General features: G+C 46.6%; 1 protein-coding gene across 1 annotated transcript in view; it reads left to right on the forward strand.

Moving 5' to 3' along the window:
- The window catches only part of SLC3A1 (solute carrier family 3 member 1), a 32,180-nt gene that overhangs the window by 8,593 nt on the left and 2,932 nt on the right, over window positions 1-20,655 (forward strand). Inside the window, exons 5-9 of the mRNA XM_084793150.1 lie at window positions 6,997-7,116; window positions 9,416-9,540; window positions 11,841-12,036; window positions 19,015-19,182; window positions 20,039-20,155. Coding sequence (XP_084649276.1) covers window positions 6,997-7,116; window positions 9,416-9,540; window positions 11,841-12,036; window positions 19,015-19,182; window positions 20,039-20,155 — 726 coding nt within the window. The remainder of the gene's footprint in view (window positions 1-6,996; window positions 7,117-9,415; window positions 9,541-11,840; window positions 12,037-19,014; window positions 19,183-20,038; window positions 20,156-20,655) is intronic.

Below are 20,655 nucleotides of genomic sequence, written 5' to 3' on the forward strand. Positions count from 1 at the left end.
ATGCCTACTGAAAGGTCATCTGTTGGTTACTTAAAATTAAATTTTAACTTTCTGTCCTGTACATTAACTGGCAGCCTCACTTATGAGCTGGCGAGACTGAAGGGTAAGAGGCGGGGAGCCAGAAGTAATAGATACAGGCTAGGCAGATCTGCAAGGCACAAGCCAGGCACTGAGGGCCCCTCTGTGGCTCTAGGATGGGAAGGGACATGTTGCCACGTAGTGATCCCACCAGGATGGCATAGGACTTTAGGGGACCTGGAGGGAAGTCAGGAAGAGATAGGACAGAACAGAAGGCTGTAGGCAATCCTAGTCGAAAATCAGCTTGCCATAGAAGCCTTGGTCTATTTCTGCACCTTTAATTCTGTTCCATTCTCCTATACCTCAGTTTCTATGTCAGAAGCACTGTCTGGTAAGTTTTATAGCAAGTCTTGAAATTAAGAACTGTGATTCTGGGCTGCAGAGATGGCTCAGAGCTTAAGGACACTGACTGTTCTTCCGAAGGTCCGGAGTTCAATTCCCAGCAACCACATAGTGGCTCATAACAATCTATAATGAGATCCAGTGTCCTCTTTTGGTGTGCAGGTGTACATGCAGGCAGAGTACTATATAAATAGTAAATAAATAATACAAAAAAAAAAATAAAAATAAAAAAAGAAGTGTGATTCTGCCAGGTGTGGTCATGCTCTGCTTTAATCCCAATGCTAGGGAGACAGAGGCAGGAGCATCTCTGTGAGTTTGAGGTCATCTTGCTCTATAGAGTGACAGCCAGGACAGCCAGGGCTACAAAGTGAGGACGACAAAGTGAGACCCTGTCTAATAAACAAACAAACAGAGAAGCATCAGCCCAGCTTCTTTTGGGACATTGCTTGACTATACTGAGTCCTTTGACTTCCATATTTGAAGCAGTGTCTCAGTTTGTGCAAAGAAGCCTGCTGGCATTTTAATAAAGACCACATCATATTGAACATTCCAGAAACCTACGAACATGGTATGCCTTTCCATTTGTTTAAGTGTTCTCCAACTTATTTCTACAATGTTTTATAGTTTCAGAAAAAGGTCCTTATTTCTGTTTTTTCTTCCTTCTTTCCTTTCTCTGTCCTTCCTTCCTTCTCCTTTTTCTTTTTTCTCTCTTTCCTTTTCTTTCTAGTTTTTAGTATTCTAGACATGTCCTTTACCACTGAGCTATACCTCATCCTCAGCTCTCTGCACTTCTTTCTTTCTTTAGGTATTTATTTATCTATTCCCATGGACTCTTTAGGCTTAAGGCCATTTTGACATGTGTGAGGTTTCAATGAATTGCTTAGGAGGCTGTTCTAGAAGCATCTTGGGCCAGAGAACACTTACTTCAGCAAGGTCAGTGGGAGGCGGCTTTAGTCAGCAGGCTAAGAGCTATTAGCTGTAATCTTGCTGTCATGGACTCTCTTCCACTGCCAAAGGTCACTGATATGTCCCTTGCCCCTGCCCATACTTCTTAGTCACTCACTACAGGACAAGTGATGTACCCAGCTCTGCTGAAGCTCATAAGCTATTATGGAGATGAAGCCCTTGAGAGGAAAACTGCTGCTTCTTGAGAGACAGAAAAAGGAGTCAAACCCAGGTTTGGGGACTTGAGTTAGGCCATGCTGACCACAGCCTGGGGCCTCTGTTGAGGCATTGTTTCTCTCGACATGCCTCTCTTCATTTGCAGTTTTCAGTTAGAAATTCGTAAATATGTCAGCCAGTCAGGTCAGCAGGCAGTGGACTCGCCTTCATCTGGCATCACTGTCTTGGAGTAACAGTGATGGATGTCTGGAGATGTTTAAACAAGTACTGCATATTTTGACACAAAGTGTTGGTGGATATATTAATGATTTTTGACTAACTTGGCTTTCCCTCACAGGCATCCAGGGATCTGTGACTAGAATTCCTTCTCACTAGTCCCCCAGAGTGAATGCCCACCCATCGGGGCAATTACTACCTTTATCCAGAGGTTAAACATTATTTGGAGGGCGAGTCAAGATCCACTATTAAGAGTAAATATGAAATGCCAAGAGGCTGAGATGCGAGCCTCCCAGAACGGACCTTTCTCAGAAGGGCACTGCCAACACCCTCCTGCTCCCCTACCCGCAGCTCTTAATCTGTGCAGGGGAGCTGAGCAGGTTAATAATTGGCGTCTCAGATGGTTAGGAGTGAGGGGGGCATCTGTATGGACCTTTGTTCACACAGCAACTCGAACCTCTGGAGCCTGACCCTGTTCTGCCCTGGCTGCCATCAGCTTTCACTGTTGCGCCACAGCAGAGTGGTACACAGGGGTCTTCCGGCACAGAATACCTTTTATCCCCCTCCTTGGTCTCTTTCATCCCCAGTGGCTGGCAGGACTTGGCTTGTGGCCTGAACTCAGGGACTGAGTGCTTTCACCTGGAGAAGTCAGAAGGCCCCAGAGGAGCTGGAGACTTACATTAGATAGTAGTGCTTTGTAGACTTCAGTCACTTTGGTTTCTACTTGACTTCCAAATCATCCCCATGTCCTGTTTTGATGGATGAGGAAACAGCAGGTACAATGACCTAGGAAAATAGCCAGGGCATTTAGGAAGGGACTCCTGGTTGTCTTGCCTCTGTCTGACTCAGAATGATCTTGCACCAGTTATCTGGGAAGCCTGTTCCCTGCAGGGAAGGAAATGGATCTTAGCATCTGGGGATGAGAAGCTAAGAGACACTCCCAGCTCAACATTAGAACCTACAGCCAAGTGTGGACTCTGCCCTGCCCCTAGTGAGCACAGGACTGCTGGAGATAAGCGTTTCAATTCAATACAGTTCTTTCACTACCTGCTTTAAGTGCCAGGCCCGTGGCTTATCGGTAATATTTGCATAATGCACTCCTCATGTAGTCATCTGATGTATGTGATGTGTTGGCTGTGGCCCAAGAGACAGTGGTCTCATCTGATGTGTGTGTGACATGTTGTCTGTGGGCTAGGCGACAGTGGTCTCACGTGATGTGTGTGACATGTTGTCTGTGGGCTAGGTGACAGTGGTCTCATCTGATGTGTGTGTGACATGTTGTCTGTGGGCTAGGAGACAGTGGTCTCGTGTGATGTGTGTGACATGTTGTCTGTGGGCTAGGAGACAGTGGTCTCATCTGATGTGTGTGACATGTTGTCTGTGGGCTAGGAGACAGTGGTCTCATCTGATGTGTGTGTGACATGTTGTCTGTGGACTAGGAGGCAGTGGTCTCATGTGATGTGTGTGACATGTTGTCTGTGGGCTAGGTGACAGTGCTCTCATGTGATGTGTGTGTGACATGTTGTCTGTGGGCTAGGAGACAGTGGTCTCACGTGATGTGTGTGACATGTTGTCTGTGGGCTAGGTGACAGTGGTCTCATGTGATGTGTGTGTGACATGTTGTCTGTGGCTAGGCGACAGTGGTCTCATGTGATGTGTGTGACATGTTGGCTGTGGGCTAGCCGATGTTGGGTGGAAGACAGACAGATGGCATAGCTGTCAAGGTGTTTGCATTCCAGAGGATAGGTAGACAACAGAACAGAAACCACAGCCAAGCATGATGGGTGTCATGACAGAAGGAGGAGGACAAACAGATACTCAAGCTGGACATGGTCCAGGTAAGGTTGGGGAAAGGGTTTGCAAGAAGGCAGTGAAGCTCAGTGGTCGGGCTGGAATGAGCCAAATGAAGAGGCACCGTGGGGAGGAAAACATGAGTGCTACATGTGTGGGGGGGGGATGTGGTGTACATGGAAGGACACGTGACTCAGCGGCACTAAGGGACCCAGAGGTCAGGCTATGAGCAGTCCCCAAAAGCCCTGGCAAGGATCTCAGTCTGAATATTTTCAGATAGGGAAAGATTTTTGACTTCATGAAAGGTTCAGGCTGGCTCTTGAGAAGGGGTAGGGGAGGGCAGCTGTGGAGGCAGAATTCGGGTGCGGTGGTCTGGAAAGGAATTCTGGCCGACGTGGGCCTGCAGAAGTTGGGGGCGGTCAGAGAGTCACCATGATTTAGAGAGGAGTCCAGTAGGACGTGTACCCTGAGCTGGGAGGGTGTAGCTGCCATGTTCTGAAACAGAAGACGAAGAGGAGGAGGATGTGTTGACTGTGCAGCACCAGAGATCTGTGGGAGACCCATGTGTCCAGTGGATACTTAGGCTTATCCAGGTATCAGGGACAGATGTGCTCTAGCGATGAAATGTAGCATCTGTTGGCATAGGGAGCATGTCTCCAGAGCTCAAGCAGGTGACAGGACAGAAGGACAGGTCAGAGGACAACTTTGTGGAATCGCTTCTGTCTTTTCACCTTTACATGGGTGTGCATGTCTCTGTGTCTGCATGCTTCCAGAGACTAGAAGGCGCTGTCTTGTGCCCTGGTGGAATAACAGGTAGTTGTGAGTTGCCGTGTGGGTGCTGAGCAGCTGAGAAGAACAGGGGAGCTGATTGTCTTAACATGGGAGTGAGGCCTAAGTGTTGGCAGGTCCTCCAATTAAAAAAAAAAAAAGTCATGAGGTGGTGGTGCACGCCTTTAATCCCAGCCCTCCAGAGGCAGAGGCAAGCGGATGTCTGTGAGTTCAAGGTCAGCCTGGTCTACAAAGTGAGTATAGGACAACCAACCAGGACTACACAGAGAAACCCTGTCTTAAAAAACCAAAACCAAAAAAAAAAAGCCTTCAAGGTGAGCAAGGTGAGCTTGTGATACAGAGTGAGACCCTATCCTCCCAAACAAACCAGCCAACCCACAATGAAATAAATAAGCACACAGCCCCACACGGGCCGGCCTCCTTGATTTGGGTGATGTGAGTGTTGGCTCCATTTCTCAGAGTGTTGTTCTTAGCAGAGAAGTTTCCCAGGGGAAAATGAGGGCGGCGTGGTCCCATGATAGCTGGAGAAGAGCCGAGGGCACAGCATGCTGTTCCCACACTTCCCACGGCTGGGTCACCCAGACCAGGTGGAACAGGCACCGTGCCCAGCTTAACATCCAGCACTGGAGCACTGGGGAGAGAGGAGGTTAAGAATTGAAATCTAGAGGCCTCTTACCTCGTTTAGCTGAGGGAGTAAGTAGCACGGGGGAACCACTTAAGAGCAAATTTTGGAGTCTATGGGTTGAAACCTTGGCAGGTAAAATGTCTCCTGGGCGCTGGGTGTGTGGCTCAGTGGCTCCGCACTTTTCTAACATTCCTGGAGTCCCCGGGAACCAGCACTCAGAGTCATTTATAAAACAATGAAGCAAAGTATGAGGGTACTTCTGGGGGTTCCAGGGACTCATTTCCCAGTCTGCCTTTTTTTTTTTTTTTTTTAGTTTGTTTATATTTTTTCTTGTGTCTGCACATGGGTATGTGTGTGAGGGCGGGTGCCCCTGGGGGCCAAGAGGCATCAGAATCTTTTGGCACTAGAGTTCTAGGCAGCAGTGAGCCTTCTGGGGTGGTGCTGGCAACCGAACTCAGGGCCTCAGTAAGAGTAGGATGTGCTTAGCCGTCTTTTCCAGGCCACAGTCTCATTCTTTACTGGAGTTAATGTGTAGCAACACTGAGATTCTGAAGGTGCTCATGAAGAAAGTAAGCAGCTTGACTCTGGAGAATCAGCACCCGCATGGTAATGTTTCCAGTAGCACAGCAGGTTGTGCGCACTCACACCTTGTCAGAAGTTGCTTGGGTGCCTCACAGGTACTTGTGCTTTGACTTGGCCAGTGTTCATGCTTGTGTGACAAGGCACCATGTGGGGCTGCACCTAGGTGGTGTGGCATTTGATGCTGGTAAAAATTGCGGGGGGGGGGGAGTAGGGTTCTTAGAAAGTAAGAGTATAAAAGTGGGGGCTGAAGAGAGACGGCTCAGAGGTTAAGAGCACTGGCTGCTTTTCCAGAGGTCCTGAGTTCAATTGCCAGCAACCACATGGTGGCTCACAACCATCTATAATGAGATGTGGTGCCCTCTTCTGCATGCGTGCAGAGCAATGTATACATAATAAATAAATAAATCTTATTTTAAAAAGGAGTACAAAAGTGAATATATACAAATGAGGATGTGGAGGCTAGGAGAGTCCAGGGCAAGAGTACAGCAGGAGCTTGTCTTAAGCTTAGTTCTAGTGAGTTGGTCCAGGACCCTCTGAGAGTCCGTTCCACAAACCAGCGGCCTTCATGTGCCCTGCAGGTTTGGCATTTGTGGTGTCTCTCTGTTGAGTTCCCCAACCCAAGCAGTAGCCAGTCGCCTGTACCCCCAGCTCTCTGCAGCTCCGTGGTCTGTAGACTCCGTGAAGCCCAAGCACACTTAGCCTCTTCATTGTTTTGACTTGCTCACACTCAAAGGAGCTTTGTCCACTCTGGCCATCGTTATCCATCCTGTCACGTCATCTTTGGCCCAGGCCCCCTTTCTCTCTCTATGGATTTGCCTATTGTAGACATTTTGCATAAAGGAAAATAGTCAACATTTATTCCTTGTGTTTAACAGAATGCTTCTAAGATTCATGCATGTCCGAGCATGTACCCGGACTTCCTTCTTTTCTGTGGTCAGGTAACAGTCATCATTTGACGGATTTACCGTCAGGTAGTTTCCACTCAAGAACCTTGCTACCGTGAACATTCAAGCTTTTGTTTTGATATATGTTTTCATTTCCTTTGGGTATGTGCCTAGGTGTGAAACTGCTAGCCATACGTCAACATTATGGTTAACCCTTTTAGTCAGATCACAGCATTATTTTTTCTTGAAACTTTCTAGGACTTTCCACCTATCCTTCTCAGTTCCAAGTTTTCCCCATTGACAATAAAGCTAGACACAGCAAGTCCAATTTGGGGAGTGGGCATCCTGTCCCTCTTTTTTTAATTTCCCAGGGAACCTGGCAACATTTCCATAGCTGAGCTCTGCCTGGAATGCTTGCTCACCAGCCCCAGCTCCTGGTACTGAGGGGACCAATTATGGGCCGAGAGTGTGAGGTTCTGCGTGGACCTATCTTGTGATGGTCCCTCTGCTGATGTCCTGGATATAGTTTGGAGTTGATGTAACCAAGTGTTTTGCTTCTTCATTTAGGAAATAATACAGTTTTGGCTCTCGAAGGGTGTTGATGGCTTTAGTTTCGATGCAGTAAAATTCCTTTTGGAAGCGAAGGACCTGAGAAATGAAATCCAAGTAAATGCATCGCAGACTCCGGTAAAGACCTCCTTCAAACTTTTTTTCTTTGCTTTATCTGAAAATGTTATCAGACTGTTTTTCAGTTTTTAAAATTTTGTTATTTTTAAAAATTATATGTATATGTGTGTTTGTATGGGAGTCTGTGCACAAGAGTGCAGGTGCCTACAGAAGCTAGAAGAGCATCTTCCCATCACCGCGCCTCCCCCGGAGCTAACTGGATGGGTACTGGTTACTAAGCAGGTTCTCTACAGGAGAGGTCCTGTGCAGCAGCGGTCCTGTGCAGCAGCGGTCCTGTGCAGCAGGGGTCCTGTGCAGCAAGGGTCCTGTGCAGCAGCGGTCCTGTGCAGCTGTGGTCCTGTGCAGCAGGGGTCCTGTGCAGCTGTGGTCCTGTGCAGCAGCGGTCCTGTGCAGCAGGGGTCCTGTGCAGCTGTGGTCCTGTGCAGCAGCGGTTCTCTGCAGCAGGGGTCCTGTGCAGCAGCGGTCCTGTGCAGCAGGGGTCCTGTGCAGCAAGGGTCCTGTGCAGCAGCGGTCCTGTGCAGCTGTGGTCCTGTGCAGCAGGGGTCCTGTGCAGCTGTGGTCCTGTGCAGCAGCGGTCCTGTGCAGCAGGGGTCCTGTGCAGCTGTGGTCCTGTGCAGCAGCGGTTCTCTGCAGCAGGGGTCCTGTGCAGCAGCGGTCCTGTGCAGCAGCGGTCCTGTGCAGCAGCGGTCCTCTGCAGGAGCAGTGAGCAGTCTTCACCTCAAGCCTCTCTCCAGCCTGGTGTTCTCTGCTTCAGTCCAAGATGCTGGTTACAGGGATGAGCAGTGTTTCCTTTCTAGTGCATGCATCTGGGGGACCCTTTCCCCTGTTTTTGTTTTGTTTTGTTTTGTTTTTGAGACAAGGTTTCTCTGTGAATCCTTTCTTCACAGAGGGGAGTTTTCTAGGTGATCAAGGTCATAGCCACAACAGAAGGGAATCAGCACTGAGTGCCACCAGGTTTCATCTAAGTCTCTCAACATGAACAAGAGAAGCTTTGGGAGGCTCGAGACTTATGCAGAGGTTGATAACAGAATCCCAGCAGAGCCTACTCCATTAAGAACCTGGGCTCTCGGGTCTCTACATTACTGGTCTCACCTCAAACGCACCTGTGACAGAGGGCGCGCCCAGGCTACCTCACTCTCTGGCTGACCACTCTTCTACAGCCAGCCTAGTTCCGATGGTCAAGTAGACGGTCGTTCCAACACACTCCAACATATTGTGTGTCATAGGATAGAATGTTGTATTCACCAAATAAGCAAATTGCAGCAGCATGCAGCGGTTGCAGTGAACCTTAGCAGTACTTTGTGTGGTTGAAGAGAATCTAAAATTGTTATGCACAGTACTTGCTCTTGATGAGGCCAAGTGAGGAAAGTGAATTCCACAAGGATATTTTATTATCAAGCTTCTACCTTTTGTCCTAAGCCAATTTGTGCATTCTTATCACTTCATTAATCACCTACCTACCTATTCACCTACCTACCTACCTACCAGCTCACCTACCAGCTCACCTACCAGCTCACCTACCTCCCTACCCACTCACCTACCTACCTACCTACCTAATAGTTGATTAGGTAAGAATAGTTGATTGTGAGATGAAGTCATTAAGCAAAGATTATAATTAAGCCTATTATATTTATTGTTGTTGTTATTATTATTGTTATTACAGAGGCTGAGGTTTTGATATTTGGTTAAATTTTGTTTTTTTAAAAAAATATTTTATTTAATTTTAATTTATGTCCGTTCGTGTGGGAGTGTCAGATTTTGGAGTTACAGACAGTTGTGAGCTGCCATGTGGGTGCTGGGAATTGAACCCGGGTCCTTTTGGAAGAGCAGGCGGTGCTCTTAACCACTGAGCCATCTCTCCAGCCCCTAAATTTTGTTTTTTAAAATGGGTGATAGAGAAACACTTTTCACGAGGCTTTTAAAAGTAATTTATTTTTATGTGTATTGGTGTTTTTCCTGCATGTATGTCACTGTGAGAGTGTCACATATTGGAGTTGTGAGCTGCCATGTGGTTGATAGGATTTGAACCTGGGTCCTCTGGAAGAGCGGCCAGTGCTCTTCACTGCTGAACCATTTCTTCAGCCCCTGTTCACCAGATTTTTAAAGTTACCAATTAAAGAGCTCATGCAATATTCAGGATTGTGGGTATGTGTTTCCCACAAGCCTCTTGTACACTGAACTTTCTAGGACCACCATTGATATCTCCTTGGTTCCAGCCGTTTGACAAGACTGTCTGAACTTAACGAGAGTCCCGGTGGGTGGTGAAACGGCACTAATTGTGCTCTCCTGCTTTTCTAAGGACACAGTCACCCACTACTCAGAGCTTTACCATGACTTCACCACTACTCAAGTGGGAATGCATGACATTGTCCGGGACTTCCGGGAGACCATGAACCAGTACAGCAGGGAGCCTGGCAGATACCGGTAACCACAGGCCTAAGTTGTTCTTAAAAAACCTATATAACTATAATTGTGTTTTATTGTTGTTGTTGTTGCTGTTGGTGTAGTGTGTGTATGCGTGATATGTAAGGGCACGCATGCCGTGGATCACACATGGAGGTCATGTGTCTCTCTCCATCTTTATGTGCGTTCCAGGAATGAAACTCAGATCACCAGGCTCTCATGGCAGTCTATGAGCCATGTTGCTGCCCTCACTTTTACATTAAAAAAAATTTAAATTTAACCTACACAATTATAATTTATAATATGGCTGTGCCAGGGTGTGAAACAGTCTCTCGTGTTACTTATCTTTGCTGATTTTGTAGAATGTTGAAAGAACATATTGGGTCTATGTTAGGCGTGCGCTTTAAAATAATATTTCTATTAATCCTTTGGGAATTTCATACAATGTATGTTTATTTTATCTTATTTTTTATTTAAAGATTTGTTTATTTATGTATATAGTGGTTCTGCCTGCAGTACTCCTACAGGCCAGAAGAGGGCGCCAGATCTCATTAGAGATGGTTGTGAGCCACCCTGTGGTTGCTGGGAATTGAACTCAGAACCTTTGGAAGAGCAGCCAGTGCTCTTAACCGCTGAGCCATCTCTCCAGCCCCGAATGTCGTTTTTGTATGTGTGTCTGTGCATAAGTTTAGTACATGTGAATGCAGGCACCTTGGCAGGCCAGAAGAAGGTGCTGAGCCCCTAGGGGAGGAGTTACAGGTAGGTCTGTCACCAGTGGGTCCTGGGAATGGAGCTCAGATCCTCTTCAAGAGCAGCACACGGCTGTAACTATTGAACTGTTCCTCCAGACCCACGAACTGTTATTTTTATCATTGTTGCTGGGGCTTGGTTTCTAGAAAGGTGGACACAAATATCCCAATTGACATGTCAACAGATCCCAGTGGTCAGCACATCTGCACAATCAAGGCGCTGAGGTGGGGCCCCACTCTGTAGCTTGGTGACCTTGGGGCTGGGTTTTCTTACAAATAGAAGAGTAGTAGTCACAGCCTTTGTGAGACTAATTGAACTAATAATGTATGTAAATCACTTAAAATAGCACCTGGCATGTAAGAAATGCTTTTAAATTGTAAGTTAAGAATCTTTAATGGTTGGGGATTTACCTCAGTGGTATATCACTTGCCTAGCAAGCACAGGGCCCTGGGTTCAGTCCTCAGCTCTGAAAAAAAAAAAAAGACAGAAACACTTTAGCCAGGTGTGGTGGTGCACGCCTTTAATCCCAGCAGAGGCTGGTGAATGCTATGAGTGCAAGGCCAACCTGGTCTACAAAGTGAGTCCAGGACAGCTAAGGCTACACAGAAAAAACCCCGTCTCGAAAAACCAAAGAAAAGAAAAGTAAAACAAGAAAAAAAAATCTTGAATGTGAGCATGTAAAGATTCTGGAGCATTTTGAATTTATAACTATGGAGGAGGAACTCTTATCCAGTAAAGTTCTATAGAAATATTATAAGAATATAAAAATCTTAGAAAACCTAAGCTCTATTTGGTTTTAAGAAAATTGGGTAAAGGGTCCTCACCTTGTGTTGCTAAGGAGCTCAGGCAACAGAACCAGTGAAAGCAGTTCCCCCATCTGGGTGAAGGCAGGGAACTCCCAGGAGATATGGCAGAGGTGGGGAGTGAACTGACAGATTAAGATGGTGGTGCATGCCTTTAATCCCAGCCCTTGGGAGGCAGAGGCAGGCAGATTTCTGAGTTTGAGGTTAACCTGGCCTACAGAGAGATGCGGATAGCCAAGACTCCACAGAGAAACCCTGACTTGAGGGGAAAAAAAGACTTCACTTTCCACTAATGTGCCACCTCACACAGCTAATGGCGGCACTGATGGGGCCATTTCAGGTGACCTTATCGTCCTGTGTGTTTTTCAGGTTTCATACCAATAGCAAGAGGAAAGCCTTACTTTATATGAAGATACAGACTGAAAATTCTAAGTGGATTGATGGACATCTCTAAGGAAGGTCTTCAAGATGTTAGAGTTTTAGTCAGGTGTAGAAGGCAGAGAGCAAATGGAAATAAATAAATTTTGTGTTTACATGTTGCTCTCTGGAGAACTCTAGCTGAGGATGCATACAAAGGGAATTTTTATTACTTCTTTGACAATTTCATACATGCATACAATGCTGTAGTACACACACACACACACACACACACACACACACACACGCACGCACGCACGCACGTCACTCCTGGCACACTCTGAGCAGCTGCAGACTTGCTCCCATTCCTTTGTCAGCGGCAGAAGTCAGCAGAGCTTTCCAATCTTCCAGGTTCATGGGGACGGCAGCCTCTGCCGAGAGCATCGAGAGAACCATGATGTACTATGGTTTGCCATTTATCAAGGAAGCGGATTTTCCTTTCAACAACTACTTCACCACACTCGAGGCTCTCTCTGGGCACACTGTATATGATGTGATCACATTGTGGATGGAAAACATGCCAGAAGGAAAATGGCCCAATTGGATGGTAAGCCTTCGTACACAGCACACAGCTGTTGTCTGCATAGTCACTTCTAAAATGATGTGGACCTTCATCTCTAAGTGACCTTGTTCAGTGATTAGGTCTGTCCTAGCTTCTGACCAGGATGGTCTTAGTCAAGGTTTCTATTCCTGTGACAAAACACCGTGACCCAAAAGCAAGCTGGAGAAAGGGGGTTTATTTGGCTTACACGTCCAAATTGCTGTTTATCGTTGAAGGAAATTCGAACAGGAACTCAAAAAGGACAGAACCCGGAGGCAGGAGCTGAGGCAGAGGCCATGGAGGGGGATGCTTACTGGTTTGCTCAGCGTGCTTTCTTATAGAACTCAGGACCAGCTACCTGCCTGCCCAGAGATGGCTCCACCCACAGTGGGCTGGGACCGCCCCATCAATCATTAATTAGGAAAATGTCCTACAGGCTTGCCCACAGCGCAGTCTTATGGTGGCAGTTTCTTAACTGAGGTTCACTTCTCTCAGATGACTTTAGCTTGTGTCAAGCTGATATAAAACTAGCCAGCACAGGCTGTTATCATGGAGGGGAGGGATTATCACAACTAAATCAATACTTCATGAGTATCTATCTATGCTTAGAACTCCACTGAGCTTGGTGAGGGATGGCTATCAAACCCCACACTCCACAGCTTACGATCCCAGTAAAGACAGGTTTCCAGTGTGGAAGGCGGCACGTCAGGGCATTTTTTGTGGCATAGAGTATCATGGGAGAGGCATTTAAAGCACAGTGATTCTGCAAGGCTCTCTCCCCTTCTGCACCTAGCCTGCTGCTCCTGGACTGTGGAGCAGGAGAGAGTGTGTCTGTAGTGACCGCTGGTGAGGGCTAGTGTGTGTAAACATGGGAAGGGCACAGCACAAATATGATGCAGAAGATAAAGACGAGGCACAAAGCTCCTCCCAGAGCGGAGCCTGCAGATGTGGAAGTTGCCCCGGAGGTCAGCAAGTGAGGCATGAGTGTGAGGGAACAGGACATTCCTGCCGACTGCGGTGGTTCAGTGTGCTTTACTACCACTGCTTTAAAACATGGTGCCCTCAGGGGGCTGGAGAATGGCTCAGTGGTTAAGAGCATCATGACCTGCTCTTCCAGAGGTCATGAGTTCAATTCCCAGCAACCACATGATGGCTCACAACCATCTATAATGTAATCTGATGCCCTCTTCTGGCCTGCAGATGTACATGCTACTGTATACATAATAATAAACAAACAAACAAACAAACATGGTGCCCTCCACTCGCCACGTTTACACTCTTTCTTCACTGAGAGATAATCTCCTTCATTTCTTGGTGCTTTTCGTTTGTTTGTTTGTTTGTTTGTTTTTGAGTGAGGGTTTCTCTATGTAGCCCTGGTAGTCCTGGAACTTGCTTGCTCTGTAGACCAGGCTAGCCCCGAACTCCAAGATCCACCTGCCTCTGCCTGCCTAGTGCAGGGATTAAAAGCATGTGCCACCATCTCCTGTCTAGAAATTAATTTTATCTTACATTCTCTTTGTACTATGCACTCAGTATTTTAAGACTTTTTGGCATTTGTAATAACACAGTATAAACACATTATTTGGCTGTACATTTTTCTGTGCATACTTTTTCTGGTATTATTATTATTATTATTATTATTATTATTATTATTATTATTATTATTATTATTATTATTATTTGTCTTACCTTTTCATCTTAAAAGTGAAGCCCCAGCCAGCTATGGTGGCACATGCCTGTAATCCCAGCATTCTGGCGGGGTGGGGGTGGGGGGCACAAATGCAGGCAGATCTATATGAATTCAAGGCTAGCCTGATCTACACAGAAACTTCCGGGCCAACCATGGTTACAGAGTGAAACTCTATCGCAAAGTAAAATAAAATAAAGAAGACCCACAATACCCTGGACTGTATAGTGTCACCATCTTCCACTTTCCATCTCTTGTCCAGTAGAAGGGTCTTCGGGGACAATGAAAGGCACAGGACTGTTCCGTTTTGTAGTAAGTGCTTCTTCTGAAAAACCTGTCAGACCTCCAGCACCCCTTTCCTGTCAGGTAACCTCAGCCGGCCCCAAACTTCCTATGCTGCTGAGATGACCCTGGGCTTCTGGTTCTTTTTCCATTTCTGAGTACAAGCATTTTAGGTGTGCGGCGTCGTGCTTTGTTTTACGTGGCGCCCGGATGGAAGGCAGAGCTCCCGCGCTGGCCAGCGAGCACTACCCGGATGGAAGGCAGAGCTCCCGCGCTGGCCAGCGAGCACGACCTACACCTGCAGACACAGCCCTGCTTCCCGCTTCCAGCCGCCATCGCTGGGCTTCTGCGCTTGAGATTTCTTTCGTGCACGGTTATGTGCATAATAGGTCCCACGGGTCTCAGGGACATCACTCTTTTTTCTTCACTCTGCCCTTTCCTGCTCTAGTTTAGACCTACTCGGCTGACCTGTTGTCAAGCTTTCTGCTTCCTCTTGCAGTTCAGACCTGCCAAGCTCTCTTAGGGGACCTCCAACTTTATTATTGTGCTTCCCAACTGCAAGCTTCCCGCCTGGTTCTCCTCACGGTTACCCAAATGCTATAGTGAGGCACGGCTCTCATGCTTGCAGCTCCTCAGATGGAGCTCACGTCCTCTGCACGCACCCAGACTGATGGAAGGACTTCGGTTTTAGAGACAGGGTTTCTCTGTGTAGCCTTGGCTGTCCTGGACTCACTTTGTAGACCAAGCTGGCCTCGAACTCATTGATCCGCCTGCCTCTGCCTCCTGAGTGCTGGGATTAAAGGCGTGCGCCGCCATGCCTGGCTCACGTAAAGGTTTTTTTGTATCCTGAATTTTATATATAAAACTAAAGACAATAACACTCTTTGAAAAATTTTTGTACTTTAGTTTTTCTTTTTATATATATATATATTTCAAGACATGGCTTCTCTGTGTATCCCTGGCTGTTCTGTAGGCCATGCTGGCCTTGAACTTGCAGAGATCTACCTTCCTCTGGGATTAAAAGCATGTGCCACTAAATCCAGCTTAGCTTGCTTTCTCTTAACCTCAGCAGCACTTCCCAGCAGCTTTCTCCACAGATACGGCCATAGTTTTGTTACATTATGTGTCTTTTACATTTTTATTATTATAGAGACCTGGTTATTTTAGGTAGTATTCTTAAAATCATGTTTTTCTTCCACGGTGTTTATTGTCTTATTCTTTAGTCAATTTCTTAGATGATTCTGTAGTCTGTGTTCCTGGTTTTGTGTGGCCAGGAAGGTCTCTGATTTGTTAATAACTGGAGATTCTTTTTAGAAAAAGGTTTTATTTTCCTTTTGATTTTAAATCATGTGTACGTGTGCAGGTCTGTTGTGGGTGTGAGCACACGTGCAGTGCCTATGGAGGCCAGTAGAAAGCGCTGGAGCCCACGGAGTTGACATTACAGGTACATGTGAGCAGCCTGCCTGAAGTAGGTCCTGGGAACCAAGTTCCGGTGTTTGCTTTTAGCCAGGGAGCCATTTCTCCAGCCTTGGGGAGATTCTTTAGATGCCTTGAACGTCCCTGCCATTGCTGAGGGGTTCTGTGTGCGCGGATAAGCTTCTAGTGGTTGGCAGTCACCTTACAACTCTTCCTTAGACTTTGCTTTCTGCGTGCGTAGAGCCTTAAGTCACCTGAAACATTGGGTAAAGCTTCCCAGGCCTTCCCCGGACAGCTGTAGGACCCCATCACACACAGGATGCTCATGGGCAGGACCCCGTCACACACAGGGATGCTCGTGGGCCTCTCTTGGGCATCTCACTCTTCTTCTGGGCCTTAGTTTAGCTCAGTTGGTACAATGTCATGGCCATACGCAGGCAAAGTGTTGTCACACGTGTTATGATGAACGAGGCTCTTGCTGTTTACATAGCTAGTTCTGCATCACATTAGATAAACACTCAAGCAAAATGAGCTCCAGCAAAGTTTACGCAGCAGCAGGTCCCAGGCAGTGCAGCATCCACTGGACTTTAAATCTGTCTATCCCCGCCCATGGCTGTGAGGCATCTGTTCTTTAGTTGCTGTTTGTGGGGTTCTTGAGCATATCTTGAAGAGAGGGACTTGAAGAGAGGGATTTGGGGAAATTAAAGCACTATAGATATGAAGCTCACTGTTTTTTTGCTGAATAAGTTAATTACCAGTGGCATGACCATGGCCTTTAGTTAATTTTAAGTGTAGATTTTTTGTTTTTGCCAACATTTTTCTTGTTTGGGACATTAAAAAAAAATCATTTTCTGTGGTGCTGGAGTGTGGACCCAGGGCCTTATGCATGCTAGGTGTGTGTTCTAGCACTGAGCGGAATCCCCAGCCTTTAGCAGCTGTTTTGAGATCCTTACCCTGCCAGTTGATGTGCCTCTGCTGTCACAGCTTTTATGATGTCGTTTTAGCAGTTACAGAAAGCATTTCGAGTTTCTAGTGCCTCTGTAGCTTGTAGGTGACTGGGAGTGTTCTCTGACTGGGAGATCAAGGAGACCTGTGTCCACTGCTTTGAACTGTTCAGGGAAAGATCTGCTTTAAACTCTAACAAGGGAGAACTCACTCTGTGTCCAGACGACTTGAGGCATCAGTTTGCAGAACAGTTAGAGAGAAGATGGGTGGCTGAATCTTCTGGCCATAGGACTAGAAAAGCACTTTATAGTGATTCACAAGGAGACTGTTATGGGGTTATCTTATCACATCGAAGGGAGAAGAAAGATGCCTCCTTCCCGGGTGGTAGCAGTCAAGTTCACAGTCAAAGGCTGCTTCTGTGTCATACTGTCACTTGAATCTACCCTTTCTCAAAGTTCCTTCATCTGTGAAATGGACACAGTCCTTCCACACTGTTGTGTGAGGGGTTAAGATAAAACATGGGTGTGAAAATGATCTGTAAGCAGCAAGTGCTGCACTCAGGTTCTGTGGTGTCGTGGGAAGAAAAGAATTGCCAGGTGCTTTTACAAAAGCTCCAAATGTTCTGATATTACCATATGGAAATCACATACAACTGGAGAACGCATCAGAAAATTTCTTAGGCTATCCACTCTATGTATTTATTTGGAGATAGAGTCTTATTTTTTGTTTTGTTTTGTTTTGGAGACACGGTTTCTCTGTGTGTAGCCCTGGCTGTCCTGGACTCACTATGTAGACCAGGCTGGCCTCGAACTCACAGGGATTCACCTGCTTCTGCCTCCCAAGTGCTGGGATTAAAGGCGTGCGCCACCACAACTGGCAGAGATAGAGTCTTATTATGTAGCCTACACTGATCCCAAATTCATGACCTCCGGATCTGGGCTACCTCCTCTGAATTGGGATTGCAAGTACAAGAAACCATGCCCAGATTTGTAAATTTCTTTTCAAGAACTAACTTCCCTTTTGTCTTGCATGTGTGTGCAAGTTCATATGTGGATGTGCATGTTTATACATGCATGTATATATGTATGTGTGTTTGTGTATGTGCCTGTATCTGTACAGGGAGGCAGGGTCAACCTTGGGTGTTGCTCCTTAAGACTTGTCCACTGTGATTTTTGAGAAGGTTTATCACTGGGCCCTGGGGCTCTCCAATTAGTCTGGGTTGTCTGGCCATTGCCTCAGGGAGGTGCCCATCTCCTCCACATCCCAGTGATGGGATTTCTAGGGTGTGCCACCAAACCCACCATTTTACATGAGCTCTGGGGATCAAATTCAGGTTCACATGTGTGCAGCAAGCACTTTACTACCCGAGCTATCTTCCCAGGCTCCCGATTTATCTCTAGAATTTGGTTTTGGATAGTTTAAATGTCAAAACAATAAAGATACATTAGATGGGCCCGTCTGTCTTTTGGTTTTTCAAGACAAGGTTTCTCTGTGTAGCCTTGGCTGTTCTGTAGACCAGGCTGGCTTTGAACTCACAAAGATCTGCCTCCTGAAGTCTGGGCTTGAAGACATGAGCCACCACCACTGGCTTTGGTCTTTTATCTTGATCTTCATAAATCTTTTAAAATGTATTACATGTGTATGATGTGTGTGGATGAGCATGTGCCTTGGTGCACACATCAAAAGCACAGGAAAACTTTGTGAGTCAATATTCTCCTTCTACCTTTAGGTAGGATCTGGGACTGAGCTTTGGCTCCCAGGCTTACTGGGCAAGCCCCTTTACCCACTGAGCCATCTCACTGCTTCTTGTCCTGCTGTTATGGAAAAGAAGAACTTGTTTCCTTTGCTGTTGACATTTATTATTCATATTTGAGAAAAGTGAATATGCATCATTTAAATGTCCTCTGAACTGCAGTACCATTGGCAAGGAGCACTCAGAACTGTCACCACTGCCTTCTTGTCTTACTTAGGGTTACTGTTGCTGTGAAGAAACACCATGACCAAAGCAATGTAGGAGGAAGAGGGGTACTCAGCTTCCGCATCATAATCATCATCAATGAACGCCAGGACAGGAACTCAAGCAGGGCAGGAACCTGCAGGCAGGAGCTGATGCAGAGGCCATGGAAGGGTGCTGCTTACTCCTGGCTTGCTCCCCATGGCTTACACACCCTGCTTCCTTCTTTTCTTCCCTTTTCTCTCCTCTCTCCCTCCCTCTTGAGACAGGGTTTCTTGGCTGACCTTGAACTAGGAGATCTGCCTGCCTCTGTCTCCAAAGTGTGGGAAGCAAAAGTATGCACCAACACCACCCAGCTCTGCTTTCTTATAGAACCCAGGCCCACTAGCCCACACATGGGCCGGGCTCTCCCACATCAGCCATCAATTAAGAAAGTGCCTTACAGGCTTGCCTGCAGCCCACTTTTGTGGAGGCATTTTCTCAGTTGATCTCTCAGATGTTAGGTTGTGTCAAATTGACCCAGGACTAGCTAGCCCACCAGCCAAAGTAGTGCATGGCCAGTTACATGGCGGATGGTGGGCTCAGGACCCACCTCTGGGCTTCCTAACACCAGCATGTCCACAGCAGCCTTCTGCCTGTGGGTCTTTCTATTTTAAGCAGGGTAACTCTTTCATGCTCTTAAAACTTATCTGCCTTTCAGACTGGTGGACCAGAAACTCACCGGCTGACTTCTCGCTTGGGGAACCAGTATGTCAACACCATGAACATGCTTCTGTTCACGCTCCCGGGAACACCCATAACTTACTATGGAGAAGAAATAGGGATGGGAGACATTTTTCTTACAAATTTTAATGAAAGCTATGATATTGTAAGTATAATACAATTTTTAGCTGTGGGCCATGGCTGCAGTGACAATTTCCTGCTGCTGTTCCACTGTGAACTGTTGACAGTAGGGTTATCAGCTGTCTTGGTGGCTGAGGGGCTCACTGAAATGCTACCTGCTGAGCCAAACAACTGACCAAAGAACCCACAGATTCTGAGACACGCTGAAATTTGAGGACCAGTGACTTACGTTGGATATTACGTTGGATCATTGTATTCTCCCTGAAATAGTTAGGGACTTTAACCTGCTAGATACGTGACCACAGCACACGCCTTGTCCTGTTGCTATTGTGTGGCTTTGTTTTGCTTTCGTTTGAGGTTGTGGTTCTCACAGTTGAGTGGCTGGGTAGATGGGCATCCTGACCTTTCAATTTGTGCAGTTCACTTTCACTTGTGTGAGAATTTCATTAAGATTTGGTTAACTTGACCTTTCCTACCAGAGGCTGTGTGTGGGTATTCACATAGTAATCAGGGTGGATAAAGGCAGAAGGGAGCTGAGTTTGGCAGTTTGTGACTATGCTATTAGTTTGTCACAGCAGGGTGGGGTGTCCTGATTTGCTAGTGGAAATCTTCTTTTATTTTCTGGGGGAAAAAACCCCAGCAGATTCTAAACACATAAAAGTTCAGTTTGGAAAACTGTATTTCCAACAGAAATGATTTGGCATCTTCAAACTGAAAGCTTGAAGCTGACCTGTGTACGTTGAGGCTTTTTCATCTTGAAGGCCAGGGCATGCTGACAGCAGTTCAGAACGGAAGGGGCGATCAGGAAGGAGCCAGGAAGGGCCCAGATGGGTTTCTTGTAATAACCTCATCATTGCTTTCTTTTTGGTCTTTCAATGTAGAATACCCTTCTCTCGAAGTCACCAATGCAATGGGATAATAGTTCAAACGCTGGGTTTACTGAAGGCAACCACACCTGGCTACCCACCAGTTCTGATTACCACACCGTGAATGTGGACGTAAGTATCGATGAGAATGGAACATTGATTCTAGGATAAGGAGTGAGTGTCCACCTGAATTACCAACACCCGGAGCCTGTGGGAACCTTACCTGAGACAGCGAAACCCATCACACACTAGTCTTGCAATTTCAATCTGTAAGGAGCTTAGAAACCATGTTTTTGGTGAACTCTGACCTGGTACACTAGTGCCCCAAATGAACATCATTCACAGTGTTTAGTTCTTCACTGAAATGTCTGGGCCTGAGAGTTCTCAGCTGTGACGGAAATCCTACAGAAGTCTTTACAGCAAGCCTAGCTTCTCTTTCTCTGGAACTTACTTGAAAGTGTTCATTACGTTTGAAGGGCTCAGGAGGTCAGATGTAAATGTGGGCCTTCTGAAGTGTCAGGGATGGGGCTGCATACCAACTGATCTGACGCAAGCCTCTCCCTCCCTCTCCCCTCCCCCCTTTTGGTTTTTCGAGACAGGGTTTCTCTGTGTAGCCTTGGTTGTCCTGGCCT

Source organism: Acomys minous (genome assembly GCF_964271855.1).
Source record: "Acomys minous genome assembly, chromosome: 8".
NCBI lineage: Eukaryota > Metazoa > Chordata > Mammalia > Rodentia > Muridae > Acomys > Acomys minous.